The sequence below is a fragment of the Barbus barbus genome (genome assembly GCF_936440315.1).
Source record: "Barbus barbus genome assembly, chromosome: 18".
Lineage (NCBI taxonomy): Eukaryota > Metazoa > Chordata > Actinopteri > Cypriniformes > Cyprinidae > Barbus > Barbus barbus.
Genome location: NC_136746.1, coordinates 5459822 through 5485359, shown reverse-complemented (window position 1 = coordinate 5485359; position 25538 = coordinate 5459822). Strand labels below are relative to the sequence as shown.

The 25538-nt window shown below is 35.7% G+C and overlaps 2 protein-coding genes across 4 annotated transcripts in view; one reads left to right on the top strand and one right to left on the bottom strand.

Moving 5' to 3' along the window:
* Positions 1-2808: 2808 nt before the first annotated feature.
* Positions 2809-8899, bottom strand: LOC306884030 (ribonuclease T2-like). 3 transcript variants are annotated; one of them, XM_079439644.1, is made up of 10 exons: positions 8717-8899; positions 8381-8481; positions 7539-7593; positions 7379-7428; positions 6906-6963; positions 6749-6813; positions 6568-6681; positions 5719-5764; positions 5148-5222; positions 2809-4250 (listed from the first exon to the last, which is right to left on the bottom strand). In XM_079439644.1, the coding sequence occupies exons 2-10, from the start codon at positions 8479-8481 to the stop codon at positions 4056-4058; spliced, it is 759 nt and encodes a 252-aa protein (XP_079295770.1). In that variant the 5' UTR covers positions 8717-8899; the 3' UTR covers positions 2809-4055. The 3 variants fall into 3 exon arrangements, with proteins under 3 accessions (XP_079295770.1, XP_079295769.1, XP_079295768.1); XM_079439643.1 differs by having other exon boundaries at positions 8381-8522; positions 8638-8897; XM_079439642.1 differs by having other exon boundaries at positions 8381-8522; positions 8717-8897.
* A 2069-nt stretch (positions 8900-10968) lies between these two features.
* Positions 10969-25538, top strand: part of LOC306883863 (myomesin-2-like) — a gene marked incomplete at both ends in the record, with an annotated part of 45744 nt that continues 31174 nt past the window's right edge. The window contains 12 exons of the mRNA XM_079439350.1: positions 10969-11054; positions 12170-12227; positions 12452-12606; positions 12790-12876; positions 14319-14407; positions 14543-14593; positions 14676-14840; positions 19993-20154; positions 20331-20472; positions 22305-22504; positions 22598-22651; positions 24086-24213. Coding sequence (XP_079295476.1) covers positions 10969-11054; positions 12170-12227; positions 12452-12606; positions 12790-12876; positions 14319-14407; positions 14543-14593; positions 14676-14840; positions 19993-20154; positions 20331-20472; positions 22305-22504; positions 22598-22651; positions 24086-24213 — 1377 coding nt within the window. The remainder of the gene's footprint in view (positions 11055-12169; positions 12228-12451; positions 12607-12789; positions 12877-14318; positions 14408-14542; positions 14594-14675; positions 14841-19992; positions 20155-20330; positions 20473-22304; positions 22505-22597; positions 22652-24085; positions 24214-25538) is intronic.

Below are 25538 nucleotides of genomic sequence, written 5' to 3'. Positions count from 1 at the left end.
AAGCCAACATTTTTTTTTTTAGAATGTAGCCTATCTGAAACAGGTTGAAGACCCCAATCTAAAAAAAATTTAATAAAAAATAGCTTGTGCAGCTGGGATTGTACTAATTTGGGGTTTGCACTATTATTTGTTGTGGGCTGATTGTACAAAAACAAAGTGAAAAAATTCAATAATTGTTCATAACCAACATCGGAAACTGGTATCCAGTCCCTGTACAATCTTAGTGATGAGGAGATCAGTTCTATTTTCTGTCATTGTTCTAGTTCACCAAAGGATTTGTCTGAAAATCTTCAAAGCTCTCCCTCACAGTCTATGATTTAACGTTAAGGGATTAGGTGAGGTTAACTACATTTCAGGGAATTAGAGTGTTTATAGGGTCTGTGGTTTTTACACCAGGACAGATACTGTGAAATCTAGAGCAGACATTGTCCACAGTGACCTTCCATAACATATACAGGTTCAGATCTGTTAACTGAAAAAATGCTAAATGTTGCACTCATTCACAAACTTTTGCATATAATCCGTTTAAAGCCACTTATTTAAAAAGACAGATGTTTGCAATCCTTCATTTCACAACTTATTTCACTTGTATATCTGCTCATAATCATTCAGAGAAATCTTAATCTGTAAACCATCATGTTTTTAGCATCATATTTTAAGTAACATTTCTGTTACTTATTAAAACCTCATTAAATAATTAAAAAATGTATTAAATAACAACAGTTACACATTGCATATTGCCAGTGTTGGAAGTAGCACATTACAAGTGTGAGTTTTGTAATCAGATTCTTTCACTTTTTTCAATGAACTACTAACGTAACAAATTACCTTTAAGTTAACAATATATATTTCTGTTATAAAAGTGTGTTATAAAAGTAAAATTAGTTTTTGTTATAAAAAACAAAAAGTAAGCCCAGCCTAGGTGACAAGAAGTATCGCAAAAGTAATTTAATCCATTACTTTCCATAAAAAGTAACTAAGTAACACAAGTAGTTACTTTTTTATGGAGTAACACAGTATTGTAATGCATTACTTTTAAAAGTAACTTTCACCAACACTGCAAATCGGTTTAATGAAAGCGTTATAAAGACGACTTGCTCCATAAAGGGCTAGTTATTGCACTTTTTACTCAAATTCAAATTCAAAAGTTCAATTCCAGTTCAAATGTTTACAATATCTGTATTTCATGCTAATACTTTACTGAATACAAACAGTATATTTGTGTTACATTGCGTTGCTACCTTGTAAGACAGCATCCTATGTAGGCAGTAGACAGCTAGGGTTTGGAACAGACCTCTGTCCACTGAAGGGTTCTGTAGAACTTCAAATAGTTCCTCATCTTCAGATAGTAAAACAAAAGTACTGTCAAGAGACAGAGACACAGCTTCAGATCTACACACACACAAAGCTCTCACTCTTTCAGCCCGAAGGACAGCGGTGACTCAGCCCAGACCTTCCACAGCAAACCACTCTCAAGAAACATGCACAGCTCTTTTCACTCATGAATGAAAGACAGAGAGGTTTCCAGTGATCTGTAGTCATTATGTTTGTGCCTGGAACTCTTCAAGTCATTTCACTTAAAAGCTAGGTGACGTCTGTCTGTCGTTATTCAACAGAAGAAGGGCACATCTGAAGCCAATGTGGATTCATGGATTACATGGTTGCACTTTTATCTACTCACCAAGAATGAAAGAGATGTTGTGTGCGCCAAGAGTGGTTTCAAAGGAGTTCATATATATATATATATATATATATATATATATATATATATATACACACACATAAATACATAACTAGTAGGACCTACATGTTCACAATTTAACTAGTTTTACAACTAATTTAACAATTTTTGGTCAGGACACTGTTGAAAAAGAGATTTTTAATCTCAATGAGTTTCTTCCTGGTTAAATAAAGGTAATGAAAACTCATCAATGGAATGAATTAGGTTAAGGGAACAAATTCGTAGCCGCAATTTCTTTTATGTTTTCCTCCGTGAACAACAATACTGATTGCTAAATTATTCCTGGAAAGACAGAACTTTACTGATGATTTGAAAGTTGAACTGAAACAATCTCACAAATTAATTGTAGTTCTTTTAATGAACAGAAAATGTGTGAGATACATACTGCGAAATCTGCAGGAACCACATGGAACTAATTTGAAACTCTACACAACAATTTTGAGTGTTGTTCACTCATCATTCTACATGTAAAGTGCATTAGAGACTCCACTCTCAACTGTTTTCAGTTCAGTTTGGTGTTAGAATGACAAATACTTACCATTTTAGAAATAAATCTAGAACTTCTTTATGCTATGTAATCCCCAGGTAGATTGGATTTCAATTAACTTGCATCTCAAACATAGAATTGTCTTCTATGCAAAGACTGAGAACTTTGCCCAAAAAAGTAAAATCAAGCTTTCCACCTTTTGGATGTCTTCACAGCATAAGCGATGCCTTAAAATGCTACCTACATTGACAGCTTATTAGATTTTTGAACAGTTATCTACAGTGAGATGAACAGCTTAACTTTGCATTACAAAAACAGGTATAGTTATGAGGAGGAAGAGATGTGTAGAGGTTAATGAAGAAGTCCTTCTCATCACATTCCCTAATGCAGGGCACCAGCAGTCATAAACGCCTAAATGGCCTTATATAAAACTCCATAAATCGCTTGAACATACGGTTGTTGTTTCTATCGAGGACACTGCAGAGACACAAACTGAAGGTTGCATGAAGTGGCCTGTAAGTACCGCAACACAAAGACAGTTCATTTTCAAAACAACCAAGATTAAAACACACTCAGGAATATGTGATTGTCTGTATTTATTCGATTGTCATTGCATTACAAAAAATACTGGTGTTTAACTGAATGATGTAAGCCATTTATCAAATACTGTAAAATAAACAAACCCTTGTACGTACTATATAAAAAGTCTTTGACCAGCAGTATAAATGCCTCCGCAGTATAAGATCAAAGATTAGGCATGTCTTTCACAAGCTGAGTTGTGTATCAAATGCCCACATCTGATATGGCTGTCATCTAATAATTGTGTTTGGGGAAAAAAAAAGCTAGAAAGACACTGTTTTTTTATCAGAATATTTAGTGCAAATGGTAACTTCTCTCCCTACAGTTCACTACCAATCACCCTTTTCATAAAACGTACATGTGAACATATCTGTAAACAACATCAATGTGATTTTAATTTTTTTTTGGCAGAATGCATGTGCTGCCCTCCAGAGGCAGAAGCTTAAATGTGCATTATGTGCAACTGCTGCCATTAGGCCCAAAGCTCCAAACCTACCACATATTTTACACATTAACATCGCAAATTAAGGCATGAATGGCCTCTTTCAATCCAAATTATTCAGATGAAATATATTAAAAGGCAAAATATTATAGCTAAGCTAGACTGAAAGAATGAAATAAAGACTTAAGAAAATAGAAAAGACTTGGTTTGCTTCAAAGATGACTGAAATTATTGCATTGTGATTTATTTTAAATGGAAATTGAGCACATTGCTCAAAAAAATATTTCTGATTTATGAACACAATTGTCGAACATATATACATAATAGTTGTATGGTTTTACTGAAATAAAATGACTGTACTACTAAATGAGAATCATTTTGAATAATGTGAACTGGAGAAAAGTCAAATGTCTAGATGCACAGTGGTCAGGTTGGATATGTGTTTAACCGTCATGAAAATTGTGTTATAATGCTAAAAACATGCTTCATGTATATTTTTTTCTTTCCTTGAAATTTTGTGGACAATGTGAACAGCAGTATGGCTCAGTAAGATGCACTGTAAAACCTGTGAGACCAATAAAAAGTGAACCCAGTAACCACAGAATACCCTTAAATCTTTACTAGATTGTTCCAGCATTATCATTTAATACAACAAAGGAATTTAATGTGCAATTATTTCAAAAGATAGTGTAAACAGGAAAGATTTTCAGCAGTTTGCAGCATTTCAAAAACTAGACAGAATGAATTCTTGTCTAGTTATGCTCAGTGATTCCACGCTCGCACACGAGGTCTGGGGTTGCCCACCTCTATGATCTGCTGGGCGCTGGGGGGTAATAGACCGGCATGGAGTGATCACACACGCTGAGCTCTGACTGGCCACTGACGGCCACTGCGGGGATGTCATTGCTCCAGATTTCTTCAGTTGACTTTTCGCAATCGATCAGCTGGAAATCCGTGTCAACGCAGATCTCGATTTGGCCCAAAATCTGAACCTGGCCTCCCTGAGAAATACAGTAAGAAATGAGATTTCACCTTCACAAAACTGACGGCAAACTGTGCATATAACTGCTGCCCTGAGCAGATCAGTCTCACTCTATATCAAGTCATGGAGGAAATCAAAATGGACACCATTTACTTTCTTAAGAGGATTATTTTACATTCAATACAAGTGAGGTTTAATCGACAGCATTTGTTGCATTAAACCTGTCGCCTCTGGCTTGCTCAGTTGGGGACACTTGATTTCTAGCGATTATCGTCAATTTGATTTCACAGATACTATTTAAACTAAACTGAGCTAGGCAATGACATCACTGAATTCATTAATGAAATGCCTTTAACTGAAAATTGAGTGTTTAATCTTATTATTATACATTACTGACACTCCATCCTCCAATTTGATACTGTTAAGTGCTTTGACACAATCTGTATGGTTAAAAGCGCTATATAAATAAAGGTGACTTGACTTAAAAAAAATAAAATACTTAATAATAATAACCTAAATGTTGTTGGCTCTGGGACAAATTGCATTTGTTCCTCTATTATAAGTCAATTTGGATAAAAGTGTCAGTTAAGTGCATAAATGTAAATTATAAATGCAAAAAATAAATTTGACTTGGCTCTCATTTCCCTTAAAAAAACCTAGAAATTAAACCCATTCACTTCCATTGTAAATGCCTCACTGTAACATAGATCTTTACCCTTTTTTTCCTTTTTAAAGAAAAGAAGGGGCAAGTCAAAATGATTTTTTTGTGGTAATCACCAGTATGTCACTGTTGTGCTGTTAATGGAATATTTAATGCATTTTCTTCTTTTCTTTTCATCTTCAAACCCTCTTACTTTTCAACCGTTTTTCTAACCACAAAGGTTTGCCAGAATATTCTGTCTTTCTTCATGCATACCTTTCCTGGATGGATGCACTGAATCTTTGTCTTCACATTGTAGAAGCTAGTAATGGCTGTTTCCACCTCATCCAGCTAAAACAAATGGGAAATATGACACATTTACTCACATATGCTCATAATCACAAGATTACTTCAGCCCAAAAATAGAGAAGTTGAAAAAAAACGCAGCTAAAGATTGCAAGACGTCAGGCTATGAGTGTTGAAATGATGTTGCGGCTGGGCACAAACACTGTGGTTTAGGACAATATTAGATGGATGATACTTTTGAGAAATTTTTAACCTGATCATTATTTCAATTATATCATTCATGTAATCACAAGTTGTGGAATCACAGACAGGAACAGAAAACAGCAGGCTGAACCATTACAGTAAACACCTCCAAAGAAACCCAAGCTGCTGAATTATATAAATGTATTAAAAAATATATACATACACATAAATCAATCATAGACTACATGCTCTACCTCTCAGGTCAAAGAAAAATATTAACTACATCTTCAAAGGACCACATATAGGTCAGTGTCTCTTAAATGATAATTATAGCAGGGAAGGCAATTAAACTACTCACTGTGTAGTGCTGCTCAGAGGGTACGATTCTGTTGTTCTTTAAAACACTGCAAACACAAAAGACTCATGAGGAAACCAGCGTCAACTAGCGCTGGGTGGTATGATGCTATTGGTTAACACATTTCTGTGAGAGAGCAGAAATGTGTTAACCATTAGTGTTTATATCATTGTAGCTATAACTGTGCAGCCTGTAATTGGGACACGTCCCAAACTTGGTATTAAGGTGTGTACTATGAAGCAGTGTTTAATCGTTTATGCTTGGTGAGTAACATTATTTTTTGCCACATTAAAGGGATAGTTCAACCAGAAATGAAAATTGTGTTATAATTTACTCATCCTCATGTTGTTCCAAACCTTTATGACTTACTTTCTTCTGTTGAACACAAAAGAAGATATTTTGAAGAATGTTGGTGGTAGCCATTGACTTCCATAGTATGGGGGGGGGGGGGGGGGGGGGGGTACTATGGAAGTCAATGGCTACCACCAACATTCTTCAAAATATCTTCTTTTGTGTTCAACAGAACAAAAGATTTCATGCAGGTTTGGAACAACAAGAGGATGAGTAGAATTGAATAGAATCCATGAGAATAGAATTGAAATTGAAGTGCATCAAAGTTGTGAATTTAAGTAATATTTTACAAATGCTTTGAGTGAGGCTTCAATCAGAATTTTGAGTCAGAAATATCAGTTTTACTTTTTAACTGAAGTGTTGCGTTATGTCTGTGTGTGATGAAAGAGTTATCATTTATAATCCTCTCATATTTAGCTTTGTATCCATCTCATAACTACCTAATGTACTGAAAGCCACAAAATCAGGTTTTACAAGAACCACTGAAAAACAAGAACTTACTTAGTAAGGTTGAACTTGCGGTACAGCTCAAGAGCCTTGCTGAAGTATTTATGCTGACTGTTCAGAGACTCGGCTTTTGCAGCACAGGTTCCATGTTTTGTCCATTCATATTTCCTAAAAAAAAAAGTCCAATATTTACTTTAATAAATAAATAAGTACATTTGCAAGTTTTTAAACATACCAAAATTGGGGGGAGGAAGGTGCTATCAGATCTGGCCAATATTGTTTCATCTCTGGTATTAAGTCCTGAAAAACATGCACATACAACATGTCAAGCGCATTTCCATTGAACTAAAATATATGACATCCAACAGAGCAAGCAAGGCAAGTTAAATTACCTCAATCAAACTGGCATTAAAATGCCAGGATGTATTGCACCTCATGCCGGTGTTGGGCCTGAAACAACAAGAAACATTTCTACTGACACAAACTATAATCACTGGCATTGTCATCATTATCAGATGATTTTTCAGATCACATGACAATCAGGGTTGCACCAATATAAACATATGGGGAAAATGTATTATGCATTCATTTGGCACACCAGGCTTTTTATCCAAACATCACAAACAGTTCATTATAGGAGTTTACGCTATATTAGTATAGTATAGCTTATTGGTTATAGGAAATGCATGTTTATGATTGTGGATTAGTTAAGTGATTGTGGAAAAGGTCTTCGGCTTTAACTATTACTTCAGATATTTAGCCAATATGATGGCTGATATTACAAATTTATACTCTTTAATCATTTTTTAAACCTTTTAATTCAGTATGCATTGCAATAAAACAATTTTACTGATCATAAACCTACCACAATCCATGCAGAGTCCAAAAGCTTAAATTTGTTGTACATTTTTCCACCTATAAATGAAAAACAACATCATTTATCCCTGATACCAAGTGAAGGAGCAATATATAGTGTGCCTGCAGTAATGGAAATAAAATAATGGAAAGGAAATGCGATACAATACACTGCAAAATGTCTGTGGCCAATGCTGGGTCAGGATGAGTCTGGTCCATTCTCCCCTAAAAGATGCAGTCAATTCACTATGTATGACTTCAGGGTGACAATTGCAATCTGACAAACATTTTGCACGAAACTTGGATCTAAAAACGGCTTCATTTGTTTGTGCCTATGTAGAAAATGTGGTCACAGTATGAAACGTGTATGAAAACCATTAAAGAGGGGCATGCAAATAGTTGAAGATCATTAACCAAATGATTGTAGCTGTAATGCACCAAATTCTCATTTTGTATTATTCTGAATAGTATTTATCAATAGATTTTCGTTATTGTACTTGTTTACAATAATGAATACTGTGACAATGTTTATTAGCGGTAGTATTATTTACATGTCATAAATCAAATCAAATCATTAAAAACAGTACAACATAATGCAAATATTTCACATGCAAACCGCAAACATGTTTTTAGAACATTTCCTCAAAAAGTACTGGGAGAAAACAATGATTTATGACATTTGTGTCAGCATGACTAGTGTAGTCAAGATTCCTAACTAATGAGCCGGTTGTTTCTAGTTGAACAAAAAAACCTGAATTAATCAGGGATTGTACCAAGAACTGTTAGTGTGCTCATTTCTGTAAAAAGTCATTAAAAAAGTATGCATATGTATAAATTGTTTACCCTTTCAAACGTCTTGTGTTGTATATAATGTTTACTCTGTAACCTAAAGTGTATCTTGTTCAATAAAGGCAAACAGGCTTTGTACAATATTGATTGTCCGACTGCACCCAAACTAAAAGTGTATCAATATGAATAAATATATTAATCTAAATGTATTTGCGTGACATACCGAGGATGGGCAAAGGCTGTTGGGCCGAAATATCCAGCACAAAGTATGACAGCAACTGCAATAAACCTCATTCTTCTTCCAGATTGTGCAAGTCCGCTCATCTTACAAAAGAGCATTTATTATAAACGTTCATAACCGTACACTGTAAACAAAATAAAAAAACTTCTATAAGACAAAGCCATAGAGCATGTCAAAGTTGCGACCAAAATTAACATATTGAAATGTGAGATAAATACTGTAGATAAATAAAAACTTACGTTAAGGCGACGTCGCCAGTTACCTGTTATTGTCTGAAATGCCTGTTCAATTTATATAAAGTTTTTAAGTCCTACTTACTGATATGAGAGAGCGCTGGTTTTAAAGGTTTTTATTTAGTCTGGGTGTAAGTCTTAAAGCAGGACTGCCAGTCACTATCTTCCCGAAACACTGTGCGGTCGAGAGTCACTTCAGAGTCACTTCATTTCCTGACAGAGACACACTGTGGCTTCTGTGCATTGATCGTGTTAACCTTGTGACTGCGCGTGCCCTGTCAAGTCATGTGATCAGCTGCAATTTATGTCACGTGAAGGTGGATTATGCATATTAAGCTAAAATGTTGCAACCAGGAAATGTATCATCATGTCATTATTGTTACAGTGCCCTCTGGTAAATGTTGTATGAACGGGATTCTCCTGCATTGCTACTTTTTGATTTTCTGAAAACTTTCATTTAAGAACTTAATAAAATGTATCATTATAGACTTTAGGAGGCATATTTGTTGCTGTACAACAAAAGATTTGTGTACAATTATAAATGTACCTTATTTTGCTTTTTTTCACCCTTTCACCCTTAAAAAAACTGGAAATCTCCAAACTTTTTTCTCGTTTGTTATGAATTTTGTGGTAATATTAAATTTCTGTACATTATTAATGGCTGTGCCTCCATTCATACCCACAGGAACACCATGAGACACTGAAGATTAAAAGACAGCTAATGTTTACACATCCTAAAATTCATTTCAATGTTGTTGGTAAAAAAAAAAAAAGTTAAAATCCAGAATAAAAAAAGGTTGTTTGTGTAATATCATTGTATCTAGTCCATACATTTTATTTCTCAAAACATTAAACAATCAAAAAATATATTTGCTGTTTAGCAATAAATACATAAAAAAAATAATAAAAATTCACTAAACAGTGTTGAAACTGGCTTCAAAAATTGTGTCCAGAGTGCATTAGGCTACGTTTTTGGCCATTGAGTCTTTCCACTAATTCAAACATATTAATATGTAGGCGATTTACTTTTAACCATTATTATGATTTCCGTTCGACTCACCTTAAACTAGGCTATCTCTTGTTTTTATAATTCGTAGCCTATCCAGCATCAAAAAACGTCTGTCTGGTATCTTAATATCTGTGCGAAATGATGTGGGAACTCAGTGTAAATGCTATATATAGTCTAATGCCTATCCATAAATGGGATGCCGGAGAGGCAACATCGCATGGGTAATATTGTGCTTTTCATCAGCTGCTTCCTCACAGGCGGGTAGAGGCTCATCTACCTCCGCGTCGCGCTCTTGTATTCTCCTGGGGTGAGTATGTCTGGCCCCTTATTTACACTCTTTTGATCCGAGATTATAATGCAGAGTTGTCCTTGTGGAAACACAAAATAGTTGAGGCTGAAGGAAACTTTTGAACTTTACCTTGGTTGGATGTTGATCTGTCTCGAATGATGTTTGCTTGACTGGGCGCTGCACTTGATTTGAAAGGATTCATAAAAAGTTGCCAATTAAACCAGTTTCAGTGCTTTGTGAATATGGGTGAATGAATAACTGGACACATTTTGACACTGTTTTGTTTGTGGAAAAATTGTCTCGTGACATGTTGAATGAAATGACCTTTGAAATATTTGTCGCACTTGTTGATGCATTATGCAAAGAACGATCAGTTAGTTTTTACATGTCGTCTGCCAAATATGTTAATGGAAACTGTGCATAAATATAAATATATTTTATTATTTTTAATATGCACAGTAGATGGCATTGTATGTGGGCTTCATATGAGATTTGATAATGCATGATTATTTGTTTGTGTAATTATTCATCAAAAAGAAATGAGGAATGTGTTCTTGTTTGTGCTGTAGTGTAGTTCATTTATCCATAATAGACGATAAACAGTCATGAGCAGTTGGCTATATTTCAATATTTCAGGACATTTACATAGTAATAGCTTGCCATTAAAGTACACTTTACAGTAGAAATGATCATGGGATACTGTACCCATCTCCTTGGACTGTCGGACATCCCAACCCCCAACCTCTAATTTTAAACTGCTGTAAGGTTTGGCTTCCTTGTGGCCCAAAGCTCCAGAACACCCCCCCTTCATCTCCACAAACAGGTCCACTTTCCTAACACCTAAATCATATCAGGAGCAGACCGCATTTGGCAAAATGTGCTACAAAACTGTGTCCCCAATAATGTGAAACACTGAAACAAGAAATTGAGAATTGGAATTCATGCATCTGTCAATGAATGCATTTTGTTTTGTCTTTGTGCAAAGATGCTGCATGTTTTTGTTCCAGGTTTTATTCATAGGTTCTTGGGATTGGCAAATATGGCTGCAGTTGCTACCAGACACACGCATTTCAGTCAAGAATACCTCAGTACTGAGTCTAAATGTGTTGTTCGGGAATACTCAAGGTAAGGTAAAAAAAAAAAATACAGAAGCAAGTTCAAGCTTAATGAATCGCCGCAGCTAATCATGACCTTCACAGCAATACTAAAACTACTTGTAGTGAAATAGTAACATCATGTATAATATATAATAACATTGCTGGAGCTCTGCTAACCCTGTTACCTACAGTAGCTGAACTATAACTGATCCCTTCATGTCACTACTGTCCTCTGGGTAGCTGACGTGAAATACTTGGAAGTTGACATGGCCTGCAGTGTGACAGGCTACATTTATCACACTGCAGGACCATTTAAATTGAACTGAAAGGTGATTCAAATGGTGAAGAACTGATAAGAAATGGTGATCAGTTACAGGGCCAAAGGTATTATATGGTAGATATTTTATGGACACATATTGCACCAAATACCCAGATACTGCCTGGGAACAATAATAGATTTAAGATATAATATAAGCTTTGACATTAAAACTGGTTAAGAACAAGAACGTGGTATGGCTATTACAGTTATTTTAGTTAATTAAATTTAATTATATAACATGCCTAAAATGATGATCAAAATTAGTTATATTTTAATATATAGTGGTAGTTATTGTTTGCCCTCTGAGGGTTCAAAAGGTCAGTTTTTTTTTTTAGTTTAGTTTAAAACCTATAATTTCTAATTCATGTGAACCATGGGTAAAGATGATCAAATATCAAATGTTTTTTTTTTTCTTTCCACTTAAGATGTGTTGCTTGAAATGCATGAATTATGATATGCTTTTGCATGTCTGAATGCATTTCAAAATGAATAAACTGATTATTAACCTGAGATGACATGGAGCGTTAATGAATCCTGATCTCTGTTTCTCTCATTCTGCTTGTATAGAATAATGCTTTGACCATACTATTATCATTTTATTATACACTTTTAGAAAAAAGGTACAAAATTGAGTCACTGAGGTGGTGCCCTTTTAAAAGGTATTAATATGCCTGTATTTTAAGCACTAAAACATATTTTTACAGTACTAATATGTACCATTTAGAGGTACAAAATTTACCTTGTAACTTTTGTACCTTAGGGTCCTGCCCCAGTGACAGTTTTGTACCTTTTTTGAGAGTCTATTGAAATATTTGTGTTTTTAGCTCTGCGGCAGAGGAGCGGAAATATCAATTCCAAAAACAGAAGAGAATCCAGGGAGTGGTAAAGCCCCTTAAACAATCATTCCTTTCCTTTTTTGACATGCTTTTGTTATAGTACTTTCATTAGTCAATCTGCATTTTAATGTACTTTAAAGACTTTTGCTGTTACCTAGGCCGAGTGAAACAAAGGTTAAATAGGACTGGCTCTATCTTGGGACATATATTTTTTCGTGATCACTTCTTATGATCCAACAGCTCAATAAATTGTTTGTCTCCTTTCATCAGGTGGAGAAGAAGATGCCTGAGAAATACATCCGTGAGGAGTCCATGATCAGGGGCCCCAAGTTTGTGGTTCGACTGAGGTCCCATACAGTGTATGAAAACAGTGCTATTAAGCTTTTCTGCACTGTGGAGGGATATCCCACCCCACATATCAAATGGTGAGGATTCGACACACAAACAGGCCTTCAATGCTTCCTGTACACTAGATCTCTTCTGGTGTTATACAGTTTCACTGTAACTTTAGGTTTTTGTAAATGCATCAAACACTTCATAATAGTTGTAATCATGTATAAAGAATCTCCAAGAGGATCTCTTGTTATTATATCATAAATATTCTACAGGTTCAAGGATGATGTCATCTTGGACATTTCTTCTGGAAAGTACTTTGTGGAGAGCAATGCTGGATTCCATACCCTCTCCATCCTCAAGTAATTTGAACTTTTTTTGTGTACTTTTTGGACTTTTTAGTGATGCAATGACAGAATGTGGTTTACAGATGATCTGGATTGAACAGAATGAGTGACACGACTCGGGTTGAGTGCTCATTACATGCTCACTTCCTAGTTATTAATTGGCCACAGAAAGCAGGAAACTTTCAAAAAAAAAAAAAAAAAGAGAGAGCTACAAGTTATTAAACTTTGGAAAAAGTTTTGTCTAGCAGGAATATGAGAGAGAGAGAAAAAAAACATGTCCAGGTTACATTTCACCTAAAATGCATAAATAAATCTGCATATAGATCATAGCCTTTGTTAGATCCAGTAAGATTTTGCATTGTGAAGATATTATTATATATTCACAACTAGGTAAAATAAATAAATAAAAATCCCCCTAAACTCATAATGCGCCTGAAAGCTTGACTTTTTAACACAAATACAGTACAAGTACAAATACAAGTACAGCAAATACATAAATAATGAGCAAATAATTCACAATTAAAATAAGGCATGATTTGCTTACAGTAATGACATAAAGAAAAATATGCTTACTTGTCCTAATATTCTCATACATATTAATAATCCCAAATATTTTGGGGTGCAGTGAGTCGCCAAAGGACAAGCTCTTGATAGGTTTCATGTGATTCACCCTCTAAAAGACAATAAAATGTAACTAACAAGTGAATTTCCACAAAAGGAATTCTCATCACTGGGATTGCATGTGAACTTTTCCAATTTAGATCAGGGCCGTTCGGTGCGCCACCCACGTCTTGAGCTCCTGTCAGCTGTTAATGTCAAGAGTGCTGAGCTTGGTGTCATCTGACACTCCGGCGCCTTACAGAGAGATGACTTTCACTGCTCTCACCCTGTCAGTCCCACAAAACCTCACCCTGGCCCTTATGTCACATTCCTGACGGCTTCTTGCATTCAGAGCCCAAGCCTCACAGGTGAAGCTTGGCGTTCCGCATTTCATCTAAAATGGGCAATCCTTTCACTTTTTGACACACAGCCGTTCTCCTCAAGACCGCAGGGGCCAGGGGAGCGGGCTCTAATATAGTATGGTCACACTGAAGGTCACATTACCGTCTTCTCATTTTCTTGTCTCGTGTTTGCTATTCAAGCCTCAGAGCCTCCCGTGTTGAACACGTTCCGAAAACAGGCGCTAGTCTACATTAGCATTTAGTTTGGAGCAATTATCCACTTGACATCAGAGCATTAGTTAACTGCCGATTTATCCATCATGATGGGGGAAGCACTTTATGTGCTTTCCAAATGTCAATTAGGAAATTACTGTGGCATATATCCAATCAAATAGCAATCATGCTGATTATTTATTGACTGATTAATTAGTGGAGTGGGTGAAGCGGTGTTGCGATCCAGCTGTGCATTGATTGAAGTTGTAGACACCTGTGAATGAGTTATGCGTGCTTTCGTAGGTGTGCAACTGATGACACTGCGATGTACACGGCAGTAGCCTCAAACACGCATGGACAGGCCTCCTCCCAGGCCTCCATCATTGTGAAGAGTAAGACTTTTTCTCCTGTTTTCTGGAATCTAAGCATAGCTAAGTGAGATACATTTGCTGGAGAACCAAATTTAGACTATGAATCCTTTCTTTACAAAGTCACTACATACTTTCTTTTTTGTGTCAAATTCATAGGGTGCAAAGAGGAAGAAACGTCCACTCCTTTTTCCTGGATGCCTTACCAGTGTAAGTGTGAAAGCCTCTATTCATTAGAATATCTGGTATGATTTAAGTCATGAACGACTGGAACTGTTTTGGTGTTTCACAGACCCCATTTTATCTGAGATCAAGTATACGAAGATTAACATCACCTTCACTGAGACGTTTGACGTGACCTTTGGAAAAGAAAACGATAAAGCCACTTTGACCTGCAAGATGACCATTAACCCCAACCTGGCTAACCTGCAGCCTGAGGCGATGTGGTACAGAGATGGTAGGAAGAGTCCAACAAAGGTTTTTGTATGCATGTGCGGTAGAGCTGTGTGATATGACGATATATATCGGATGGACGTAATAAAAAGTCTATCGTTTCATATTATGCTCTATCGTTTATTTCATGGTGTCGCAAAATACATTGTTTACGGTAATACTTTTTCATCATTTGGATGACTGGGATCTTTACACGCCACCATGGGGCGTGAAGGGGAGACAGAACCAGGTGGAGAACGACCAGCCAGGAGAAAACGAGGAGCTCGTTCTTAAACAAGGGACTACATCTGTAGCAGGGGCATGCATTTTTAAGCACTGCAGTTTTAACCCTTAAATGCATGAATGATTCGCCAATCATTGTTACATATTCGGGTCTTTAGCGACTTGTTGGACCTATTTTTTCAACACAGATGGATCTCTAACTGCTGCAATAGCAGAAAACACTTTAAATTTTAAGAAATATAAAGAGGTGTTAAGGGGTGGAGATGGGGTGGGTTTAGGGATCAGGGGGTGGAGATGGGTAGGTTTAGGTATATGTAAGGTGGGAGGAGTTGGATCTGGATCCAACCACACACCCTGGATCTTGTAGGCTGCAGCGAGATGCTTCTCGGCACATCACCTGTAGGAGAAAAAAACAAAAACAATCCGTGTTTAACGAATCGTGCCCAAAGATTAATAAACCATACCCACAAATTTCCCATCCGTGCGCTCAGATTTTGTAAACCGTACCCTCGGTTTTTGAATCCGTACCCACAAATTCATAATCAAAATCAAAAATGATTTAAGCTGAAATTATCTGTGTTGTTCTCTTTTTATATTGTCCCATTTTACCGGAATGTTGTGCCGTGGCTCAAGAAGGTACCTGCGGATACTCTAACTCTCATAATTCTAAAACTTTTATACTTTTTGACATTTAAAAATATAAACATATTTAAGAGACCCATGCTAATTTATAATATCATTAGGTCTCCTGCATAGCTTATATTATAATTTACCAAAACGTGGCCCATTTTAGTTGACTTCACCCTAGTTTATTATTATTATTATTTATAGGCTAAATAAATGAGTGCACTTAAGACAGTAAAATGTTTATCACAAAATAATTCCAAGAATGCTTTCTTTTTTAATAACCTTTTACAGTTTTGGAAATGTGTTTGTGCAGTAGCTATTCACTCTTAACACAAATACTTATTTTGTTGATTTTATTATACTAAACTTTTCCCCCCAGAGTTCGATGCATGTTTCACTGTTAATGTTATTATTAACTAGGCCTATTATAACATTGCATTCAGTTAGAGAGCAAAGGAATGACAACATAACCGGTACATTATTTGTTTTATATTGCTTTTTACCTTCTCCTCTTGAAACTCTATTGTTTTTTTGTTTATTTTAAAGAAAATTTAGCGTTTTTTAGCGTTTATTTTAGGCTATTGGATAAAACACAAAGTGGTGGTGTTTTATCCTATTCGTGATTAATGTAAAATAAACGCTAAAAAGAAGATTATTTTGTGAGTGCGGATTATGGTCTCATAGGCTACTATGAAAAATAATGTTTAATAAACACAATACAGTGCATCCCGCACCTAAACAGGTGGCCTGGTTGAATCTGGTGGTGGGGGCAGGGCCACAAATTTGTGAGTTTACAAACCCGTGGGAACGGATTGCGAAAGCGTGCGCACGGATTATGAATTTGTGGGTACGGATTCAAAAACCGAGGGTACGGTTTACAAAATCTGAGGGCCCAATTTGTGGGTACGGTTTATTAATCCATGGGCACGATTTGTTAAACCGAGGGAACAGTTTAAGAATTCATGAGTACGGACGGATTGCAAAACTGTCGCCACGGATTGTTTTTTTTTCTCCTACAGGTGACGTGCTGGGCTCCGTAGATATGTAAATATAGTTGCGCAGAAAAAATACTTACACATTTACATACCTAGGGTCTCTAGCGACCCTATACACTTTTTACCAAAAATGTATCCGAAAACTGGCATTCTTTTATATTTTACTGTTTTTTTCTTGTTATATTGTTTATAATGAATAGATTGAGGAATACTAAGAAAGTTTGTCTAACTTTAAAATATGAAGGAGGGAGAGGGTGGAGAATGATGTCCCGGGTCGCTAAAGACCCGAGGTATGCATTTAAGGGTTAAAACAACCGATTTTAAGCTGTTGAAACACAAACAGTAGAGCTATATGCATGCCTTGTGTGAGAAAAGCATGCAATTTTTGGCTTTGAACGATTACATAAATATATGCGTCAGAATCCCCGTCTATGCAAGTATCCTCATAAACACAGTGATTTAGGTCTTAAGAGAGAGCAAACAGCTGAAAAAGAAAACGCAAATGTAACAGTATATTGGATCCGGGCTTCGGTCTTAAAGGGGAAGCTGTCCAAAAATTCATCCTGTCTGCCATTCATATTAATGAAACAGTGAGAGAATATCTCACTGCTCTTGACTAAGTCGCTTTTGCAACTTTAAAGGAACACTCCACTTTTTTTGAAAATAATAAAATTTTACAACTCCCCTAGAGTTAAACAGTTGAGTTTTACCGTTTTTGTATCCATTCAGCCGATCTGGCGGTAGCACTTTTAGCATAGCTTAGCATAGATCATTGAATCTGATTAGACCATTGAACATTGCTGCCGTACCATGGGTTCAGCAGGCACAATGATAATACGCAGTGCCTGAAAGTAGTCCCCAGCTATAACATAACTAGTTACATAACTTTGGACTACTTGCAGGCGCTGCATAATATCACTGCGCCTGCTGCACCCATGGAACAGCAGCAAAGTTCCTTGATTATTACGCCGGAATGAGTGTATAGTTCCTAGCCATATTGGCCTACGAAATCGCAACTTTTCATTTTCCATCGGCCTTAGTACATGATGTAACTACAGAAGAGTCAAGCTTTAAATAGGAAAAATATCGAAACTCTTTGGTCATTTTTGAGCGAGGTGATAATGCTCTAATTCAATGATCTATGCTAAGCTAAGCTAAAAGTGCTACAGCCAGACCCGGAGATCGGCTGAATGGATTCAAAAACGGTAAAACTCAACTGTTTAACTCTTGGGGATTTAAAAAATGAGCCTATTTTCAAAAAAAAAGTGTAGTTTTTTTTTTAATAAGAAGAAATTAAAAATAATAATAATGATATATATATATATATATATATATATATATATATATATATATATATATATATATATATAGAATCTATACTTAATTATAAGTTAAGTTAATTATAGCTATCTATCTATATATAGATAGATATAATTAACACAGTTAAGAGTAATTCATTTACAAAATGTATGTAGCATTTCTTATTTATTGTAGTTTTTTGTACTATTGCTTGCAATTAGTTTCTTATCCTTATTTCATCACTGTTTATTTATCTTCAGTGAGCTTGTGGGTTTTTTTGTCTCTTTTTAGGCTTGTATTAATTTGATATTGACATTGGTGACAAGGATTGTGAAAATTCTATTGTATCAAAGATTTTAATATCATAAAAACCTTTTTATAAAAATAACTATATATTGTGATATATATCGTTATCGTGATATAAATTTAGTCATAATGTGATATAAGATTTTGGTCATATCCGCCACCTCTAATGTGCGGTTATTGTTAATAAAGCTGTGGTCACACTAGACTTTGAGCATGTGATGCTGCATCGGTTGTGATATGACATCACACTCTGCAGCATCTTTTTAAAAACCTAAATTCAACAAATAACTAACAATAATAAAAACAAGATGCAAAAACATACAATCTACCCCAATTTCCTGCAGTTTTAAATGTATGTTCTTTTAATTCAGCTACGAGGTCATGCTGTGACATATCGATCTTCTATTGGTCACATGATGCCTATTTACAGGTCACAGTTCACCATCAACTTCAGCTTTGCATGAATGGAAGCCAATGGGATGAAAAGGGTAGTGTGACCGGCCTCTAAGAATTCATGGATTACATATGAATACAAGATTTACAGTAGCTGCTGAATATGAAATGGACAGTATTTTTTTGCCCACTCCCCCCCAAAAAAAGGAAAAAATTACTGTTTTCAATCCCCTATTATCTGTTGATTAGTCAACAGATGTCCCGCCCCAAATGCATATCATTGGTTAAGCTGCTCAAACAAACAGATTGCAATTCCATTTTATGCTGCAAATGATGCAGAAATTATGCATTTTGCTCATTTGCAACAATGTAAATAAATACTGCAATTAATTTAAAATGCTTTTCATTTAGCCATTAGAGTAGTTTCACAATCCTTCATTGTCTTGGGACGTGTGTGTATGACAGTGTTAAGAATCATTACTCTTATTTAATGATTTGTATCTGTCATCACTCAAAATTTAATGGAAGTTCGCAAAAGTGGAATTTTTCATGTATTCAAATATTTTAATTAGTGCTGGGAAACAAATAATCGTGATTGATCACATCTATATAACATCTTTTGTTTATATAATATATGTGTGTGCACATATATTTATTATGTATAAATAAAAACACATACAGTATATATTTTTAAAATATTTACATGTATATATTTATATTAATATAATTTATATAATATATAAATATATTTAATATATAAACACAACATACGTGTGTGTGTATTTATATATACATAATAGATATACACAGTACACACACACATATATTATGCACACAAAAACTTTTATTTTGGATGCGATTAATCGCGATTAAATTTTAATAAAATATATTTAGTAAATTATAGCTATTTATTGTTACATTAATATTTGTCTTTCATTTGCAGTGTATTTTACTTCTACAAATGCATAAATAATTATTTTTATATTAAATTCTTAATATATTTTGATCTAAATACTGTATTTCATATAGCTATATACAGTATCTGTGCTAATGACAGCTGCATTTATTTATTGTGGCATTCACCGCTGGTCATGTATTAATTTTCCGGTTGTTGTGTAGGTGTTTGATTTGCAGTCGAGTCGTGTACAGAACAGAATGACTTTTTATGTCAATTTGTAGTTTATGACTCATTTCACTCCAATCTCATTTCCTGAATCATCAGATTACACTTTCCAGATCTGCAGTCTATTCTGCAAAATAAATAGTTTCATTTTCTCTCTTCTGATACCCCATGTTGTTTTTTGGGCCCTCCAGAGCACCTCCTGAAAGAGTCGAGGTGGGTGAAAATGGAGTCTGGCGGAGGTGTTGCCAAGCTCACGCTTACTCAACTCGCTAAGGATGATGAGGGTCTTTACACCCTCCGCATGGTGACCAAGGGAGGCGATGCGGTCCACAGGGCTTACGTCTTCGTTGATGGTAAAGAGTTGTGAACTTCTCCAAAGCTTGTTGAAAATCTTATGTGATTCTTTTGCTGGCCTTTAAAGGTCTGGATTAGCATATTTCATGTCATATACATGCACATACATCTGTTTCGGAGTGATTCCCTCAGCGAATCAGTGGTGTGTAGGAGTAATCAACTTTTGTCTTGGCAGATGGTCCACCTCCAGTTCCTCAAGCTCCCGGAGCCCCAATGGACATTAAGATCCATGATGCAAATAGAGATTATGTCATTGTGTCCTGGAAACCTCCTAACACCACCACCGAAGGCCCTATCATTGGATACTTTGTTGACAGGTGACTGCGCTGACTAAGGTGTCTTCCCAGTGGGAGTTATTTTATGGAATACACTTATGCAAGTTGTTTGATACAGTGGTGTCAAAAAGGTGTCATTGCATTAGATAAGAAAATGTCAAATATCTGCTTTGCTGGACTTTTTTTGAACTGCACAACATGTGCTCACTATGTGACTAACACTTGCACTAGCTTAGCGTGCAGTGTTTCATTGCAGAACCGTTCATCTTATCCACATACCACCTGCAATCAGGTGCTAAATGCGCTATAACAACCTACTGAGAGTATTTAAATAAAGTCACTGTCAGTCTTTTCATTGCAAATAGTCTTCTTTCTATGCAAATGAGGATTATTATAGAATCTACCTGATTGGCAAATGTTATCCTAATGTGCCTGAAGCAATTAACTAGCCACCCACAGAAACTAGTCCGTAAATTGAAAGGGTTGTTGGATGTTGAAAGATTGGGCTCTATTTTTCTATTTCCCAGGATGAGTTGTTGTAACATCACCAGTAAATTACTGTTTTGAAATTGCTGTTTATAGTAAGGGCCGGTTGATACAGAACATATGTTTGATTGGCCCCATCTATATTTGCCTTGTCGCAAATTTAGGGCTCTATGAAATCTGTTTTATTTTTTTCCAAATTCAGTTTTTTTCCATTTTCATTTTTTCCACTTTCCACTTTTGTGAAAGCATGTCTAATGAACTGAAATGATGAAACTTACAATATTAAACAGCAATTTATTAAAAGTTGAACAAAAAATAATTTTTTAAGGCCTTATTCTTTTTCTAAAATTCAGTTTTATTTTTACCAAATTCTGTTTTCCATTAATTTTCCATTTTAATGGTTTCATTATTTTATATATATATATATATATATAAAATATTATTTTATTTATTTTATTTTTCAGAAATAATGTGTATTTACATTTTTTCTGCTAAATATATTCTTGTAAATATTTTTTTTTCTGGTAAATATTGTTTTTTTTCTGGTAAATATTACATTAAGGAATAGTTCTGTCACCATTTCTTCAAGTTAAATTGAACTTTTATTTTGAGGGGTTGTTTTACCTTGATTTTTCTGTTTGTATATGATATGTCAATAGTTTTATTTAAAAAAATGGTTCTAGAGATTCTAAAGATTGTTTATGTGTTCGTGTACGTGACACGCGCTTCATTAGTAAACAAAACCGTGCGTTTGCGTCATTCATTCACAGAGACACGCAGAACATGCAGGATTCATATTTAAATGGTATTTTTGCAGCTTAATATTCACAGACACTAGTCCATATCGCGTTTTGATTTAGGTGTACTGACCTACTTTTGATGTATACATCCAAAATTTGTCAAATGTGAATTTGTTAAAATAAATTCAGCTTTTGTTGACGCTGTGTGTGTACAACATCTACAGTTTTAACTGTGCTTTAAGTGTTATATTTCAGTTGCTTAATTGTAGGTACTCTGTAAAACAAAAGACAGTTTGTTTTCTCTTCCAATATAGGTTACTTAGAAAATTGCTTACCAACACAATTTTTTGCCAGAGACATGCTTTGCATATGCTAATAGATGCAGTGATTATTTTGTTCCCTGTTACTTTGAGCTGCATTAGTATCGAGCTGAAATGTACTCTCGTCGGACGGTAATCAGACTGTTAAGTGATGCATGGATCTGCAATTACGTATGAACGCTCCTTAGCTCATATCATCTCCTCGGAACGTAAAAGTGGGCTGTAATTTTCACTCTTTCACAGCAGCGTGGAAGTAATGATAGGATAGTTTTGATTACTGTCCATATTCATTGTTGTTCATGTTTATTCTGTCACTCTTATTGGGCAGATGTGAAGTTGGAACAGAGAACTGGGTTCAGTGTAATGACTCCCCTGTAAAGATCTGCAAGTATCCTGTGCAGGGCCTGTTTGAAGGACACTCTTATTACTTTCGTGTGCGTGCCGTCAACTCTCGCGGCATTGGTAGACCCTCCAGAATGTCTGAGCCCATTGCCGCTCTGGACCCTACAGAGTTTGAAAGACTTCATGGTGAGCAAAACTAAGTCCTCATGAAGTTACATTTAGTGATCAACTCTGTATGTGTTAATAATGCCTTTTATGTACTGCTGTTTGTTTCAACAGCCACAAAACTTGGTGGAAGACTTGATGTTGTGACTTACTATGACGACCTTGAAGGTATAGTTAGATTTATTTACTGAAAAATGGTGAATTTTCATTTCAATGTATGTCAAAACCATGGAAAATTATAAAATCTTTAAACATAATGGAAAAGTCATGGACATTTCTATAATAATAATTAAAAAAATGGCAAGCTATGGCAAGTTTATTTTATTAATACTAAATGTATTATTTAATATATATGACCCTGGAGCACAAAACCAGTCGCTGGGGTATATTTGTAGCAATAGCCAAAAAAGCATTGTATGGGTCAAAATTATAAATTTTTCTTTTATGCCAAAAATCATTAGGATATTAAGTAAAGATCATGTTCCTTGGAGATATTTTGTAAATTTCCTACCGTAAATATATCAAAACTTAATTTTTTATCTGTAATATGCATTGTTAAGAACTTCATTTGGACAACTTTAAAGGCGATTTTCTCAATATTTAGATTTTTTTGCACCCTCAGGTTTTCAATCTGCACGCTTATTTATTCAGCTTTCACATGATGTAGAAATATCAATTTCGAAAAATTTACACTTATGACTGGTTTTGTGGTCCAGGGTCACATATTAAAAATGATATTTTAGCCATATCCAGTAATCATGAACTGAATAAGCATGGCAATTCTTTAGTCAAAACAAATGTGAGCTTTGCATTTATTTCTGATATTAAACATGCACTAAGTAAAATAATGTTGTTTGCCTAAAAAGAAAAGAACTTTGAGCAGGACTGTCAATGTAATCACAATCAGAACTCAAAATGCATTCATTTTTTGACCGTCACACGATCATTAATGGCTACTACATTATAGTGACCATTGCATGTATACAGCGTCGGCCCAGTTGCTCTTTATCGTTGGACGGTCCAACAGAGATGTTCCTGTCCTTCAGTGACCTTCAAGAGCCCAAAAAGGACATCTGTAAACCACTTTAACTGCATCCTTGGATCTGTCTTAAAATATTCTTCCTTTTGTCACTCAGTCAAGTTTGCGTGTCTTTGAATTTGTATTATGTATTAGATGACAGCAGCTGTCACTTAGTGCTTTTCCCCCCTATTCTTTCATGCTTTTTGCTTTCAAAATGAGCAATAATTATCTAGCCCATAATTGGTTCTCTTCTGAGAGGTACTGATTAGTTTTTGATGAGAATTCCATCAGGAAGGGAACGTACAAACATCTGTGGTTCTTTTTCAAGTTGAAACGAACACATCAACCAGTGTCACCCATGTGCTTTCATATGTGTATGTGTATATATATATATATATATATAAAGCGGCGGCAGCGGCAAAGATGATATTCGCATATCAGTCCATAATATTAAAGTTGATTTTAAAGCTAGTGAAATTGCTAGGATATTTCCTAGTGTGTGTGCAAGTGTCTGTGTATTGGTGTGTGTCTATGTGTTCAGGATAGAAACAGTAATTCTGTTTGATGTGCTTTGCTTGCAGCCGAGGGAAAAGCTCCGGGACCTCCCTCTAAAGTCTGTGCTTCAGAGACGGACCGAACATATGTTGTGCTCAGTTGGGTCCCTCCAGTCTACCATAGCAAAGCCCCCATGTGGTATTACATTGAGAAGGTTAGTTTCAGCTCACTGCCAGACGTTAACTCAGCCGAATGGTCACAAACTTTATTTCAGCAGTTTACTTTTCTTCTTTTGTCACCTTTAATCCATTAAGAAACACCTACGGTGTAAGAATATTTAATAAGAATATTAAATCAGTTTTTGTTTTGCATTAAATGATGCAGCACAGCCCACAGGAACAATTTATTTCTCAGAAGTTAATCTTTCGTAGCTCAGAGATAGATATTTGACTGATATTGTTGTTTTAATTGTATGCTTTAAAACTAATTTTTAACAACATCCATTTTTTTTGTAGTTTTCCAATAACTGATATCTCAGACTAATTTTTAGTTAGTGGGTGCTTTTTTGAAGCACTCACTATTGTTATTGCTCATACTTATTATTTTCTTTATTCCGCCGTTATTTTGACGCGCTACTCCTCCCGCAGCTTTTGTCACAGACCCACGAATGAGGCGTCAAATCGTGCGGATTATTCGGGAATGGTGTGCTATGACTTTTATAAGCGATCGGGGGTACGGTATTTGCCCCAGGGGCAAAAAAGCGGCCCAAAAATCGCATTGACTTAACATTGCGACAAACTTTGACGAATCATAGCTCAGAGCGAGGATTTCGCAGAAACTTGTGATTTGCCACATTTGAAGAGGCTGGGAGGCTCTGTAAGAACATACCTCACAATGGGGTAAAAGTTTTACCCCTGGGGCAGAAGAGGCCCCCAAAGTTGCCCCATTGACTTACTATGGAGCAGGACGGCCCATGAAATGCATGCGTTTAACCTACTATGGTAAATTGCATAGGGATTTTGCATTGAACATAGCTCTGGATCACAGTGTCATAGAGACAAGGGGGCGGGCTCATTTTACTCAGACGACCAATCAATCTCTCAGGATCATTGTGAAGCTATCAAGCCACGCCCTAGCAACCATTTAGAGCACCTTAGCAACAAGTTCCATAGACATTCATTGAAAGAGATCAAAGGGATATCTCCGGACTGAATTGTCATAGAAACATGAGGGTGGTCTCATTTGACTCGGGGCAGCAAACGGCCAATCATGAATCACCTCAACACTTCCTAGCCCCTCCCTAGCAACCATTGTCGAGCACCTTAGCAACCAAAATCCAAAGAGGGATATCTTCCATTCTGAACGTCACAGAGGCACGGGAGTTGGTTTATATCATTCATAGTGACAAGAAGCCTTTGCAGTTTCATCATGCAACTCCATAGCAACCAAACAGAGTACCTTAGCAACCAAAATCCAAATAGGGATATCTTCCATTCTGAATGTCACAGAGGCACGGGAGTTGGTTTATATCATTCATAG

Excerpts from the sequence above, each read along its gene's own strand:
- LOC306884030 (XM_079439643.1), bottom strand. The coding sequence starts at position 8,496 with ATGCTCTTTTGTAAGATGAGCGGACTTGCACAATCTGGAAGAAGAATG. Across the intron at positions 7,429-7,538 it reads GGCCACAGACATTTTGCAGT|GTGGAAAAATGTACAACAAA; the intron begins GTATTGTATCGC and ends TTTCATTTATAG. Across the intron at positions 5,765-6,567 it reads CGCAAGTTCAACCTTACTAA|TGTTTTAAAGAACAACAGAA; the intron begins GTAAGTTCTTGT and ends TTGTGTTTGCAG.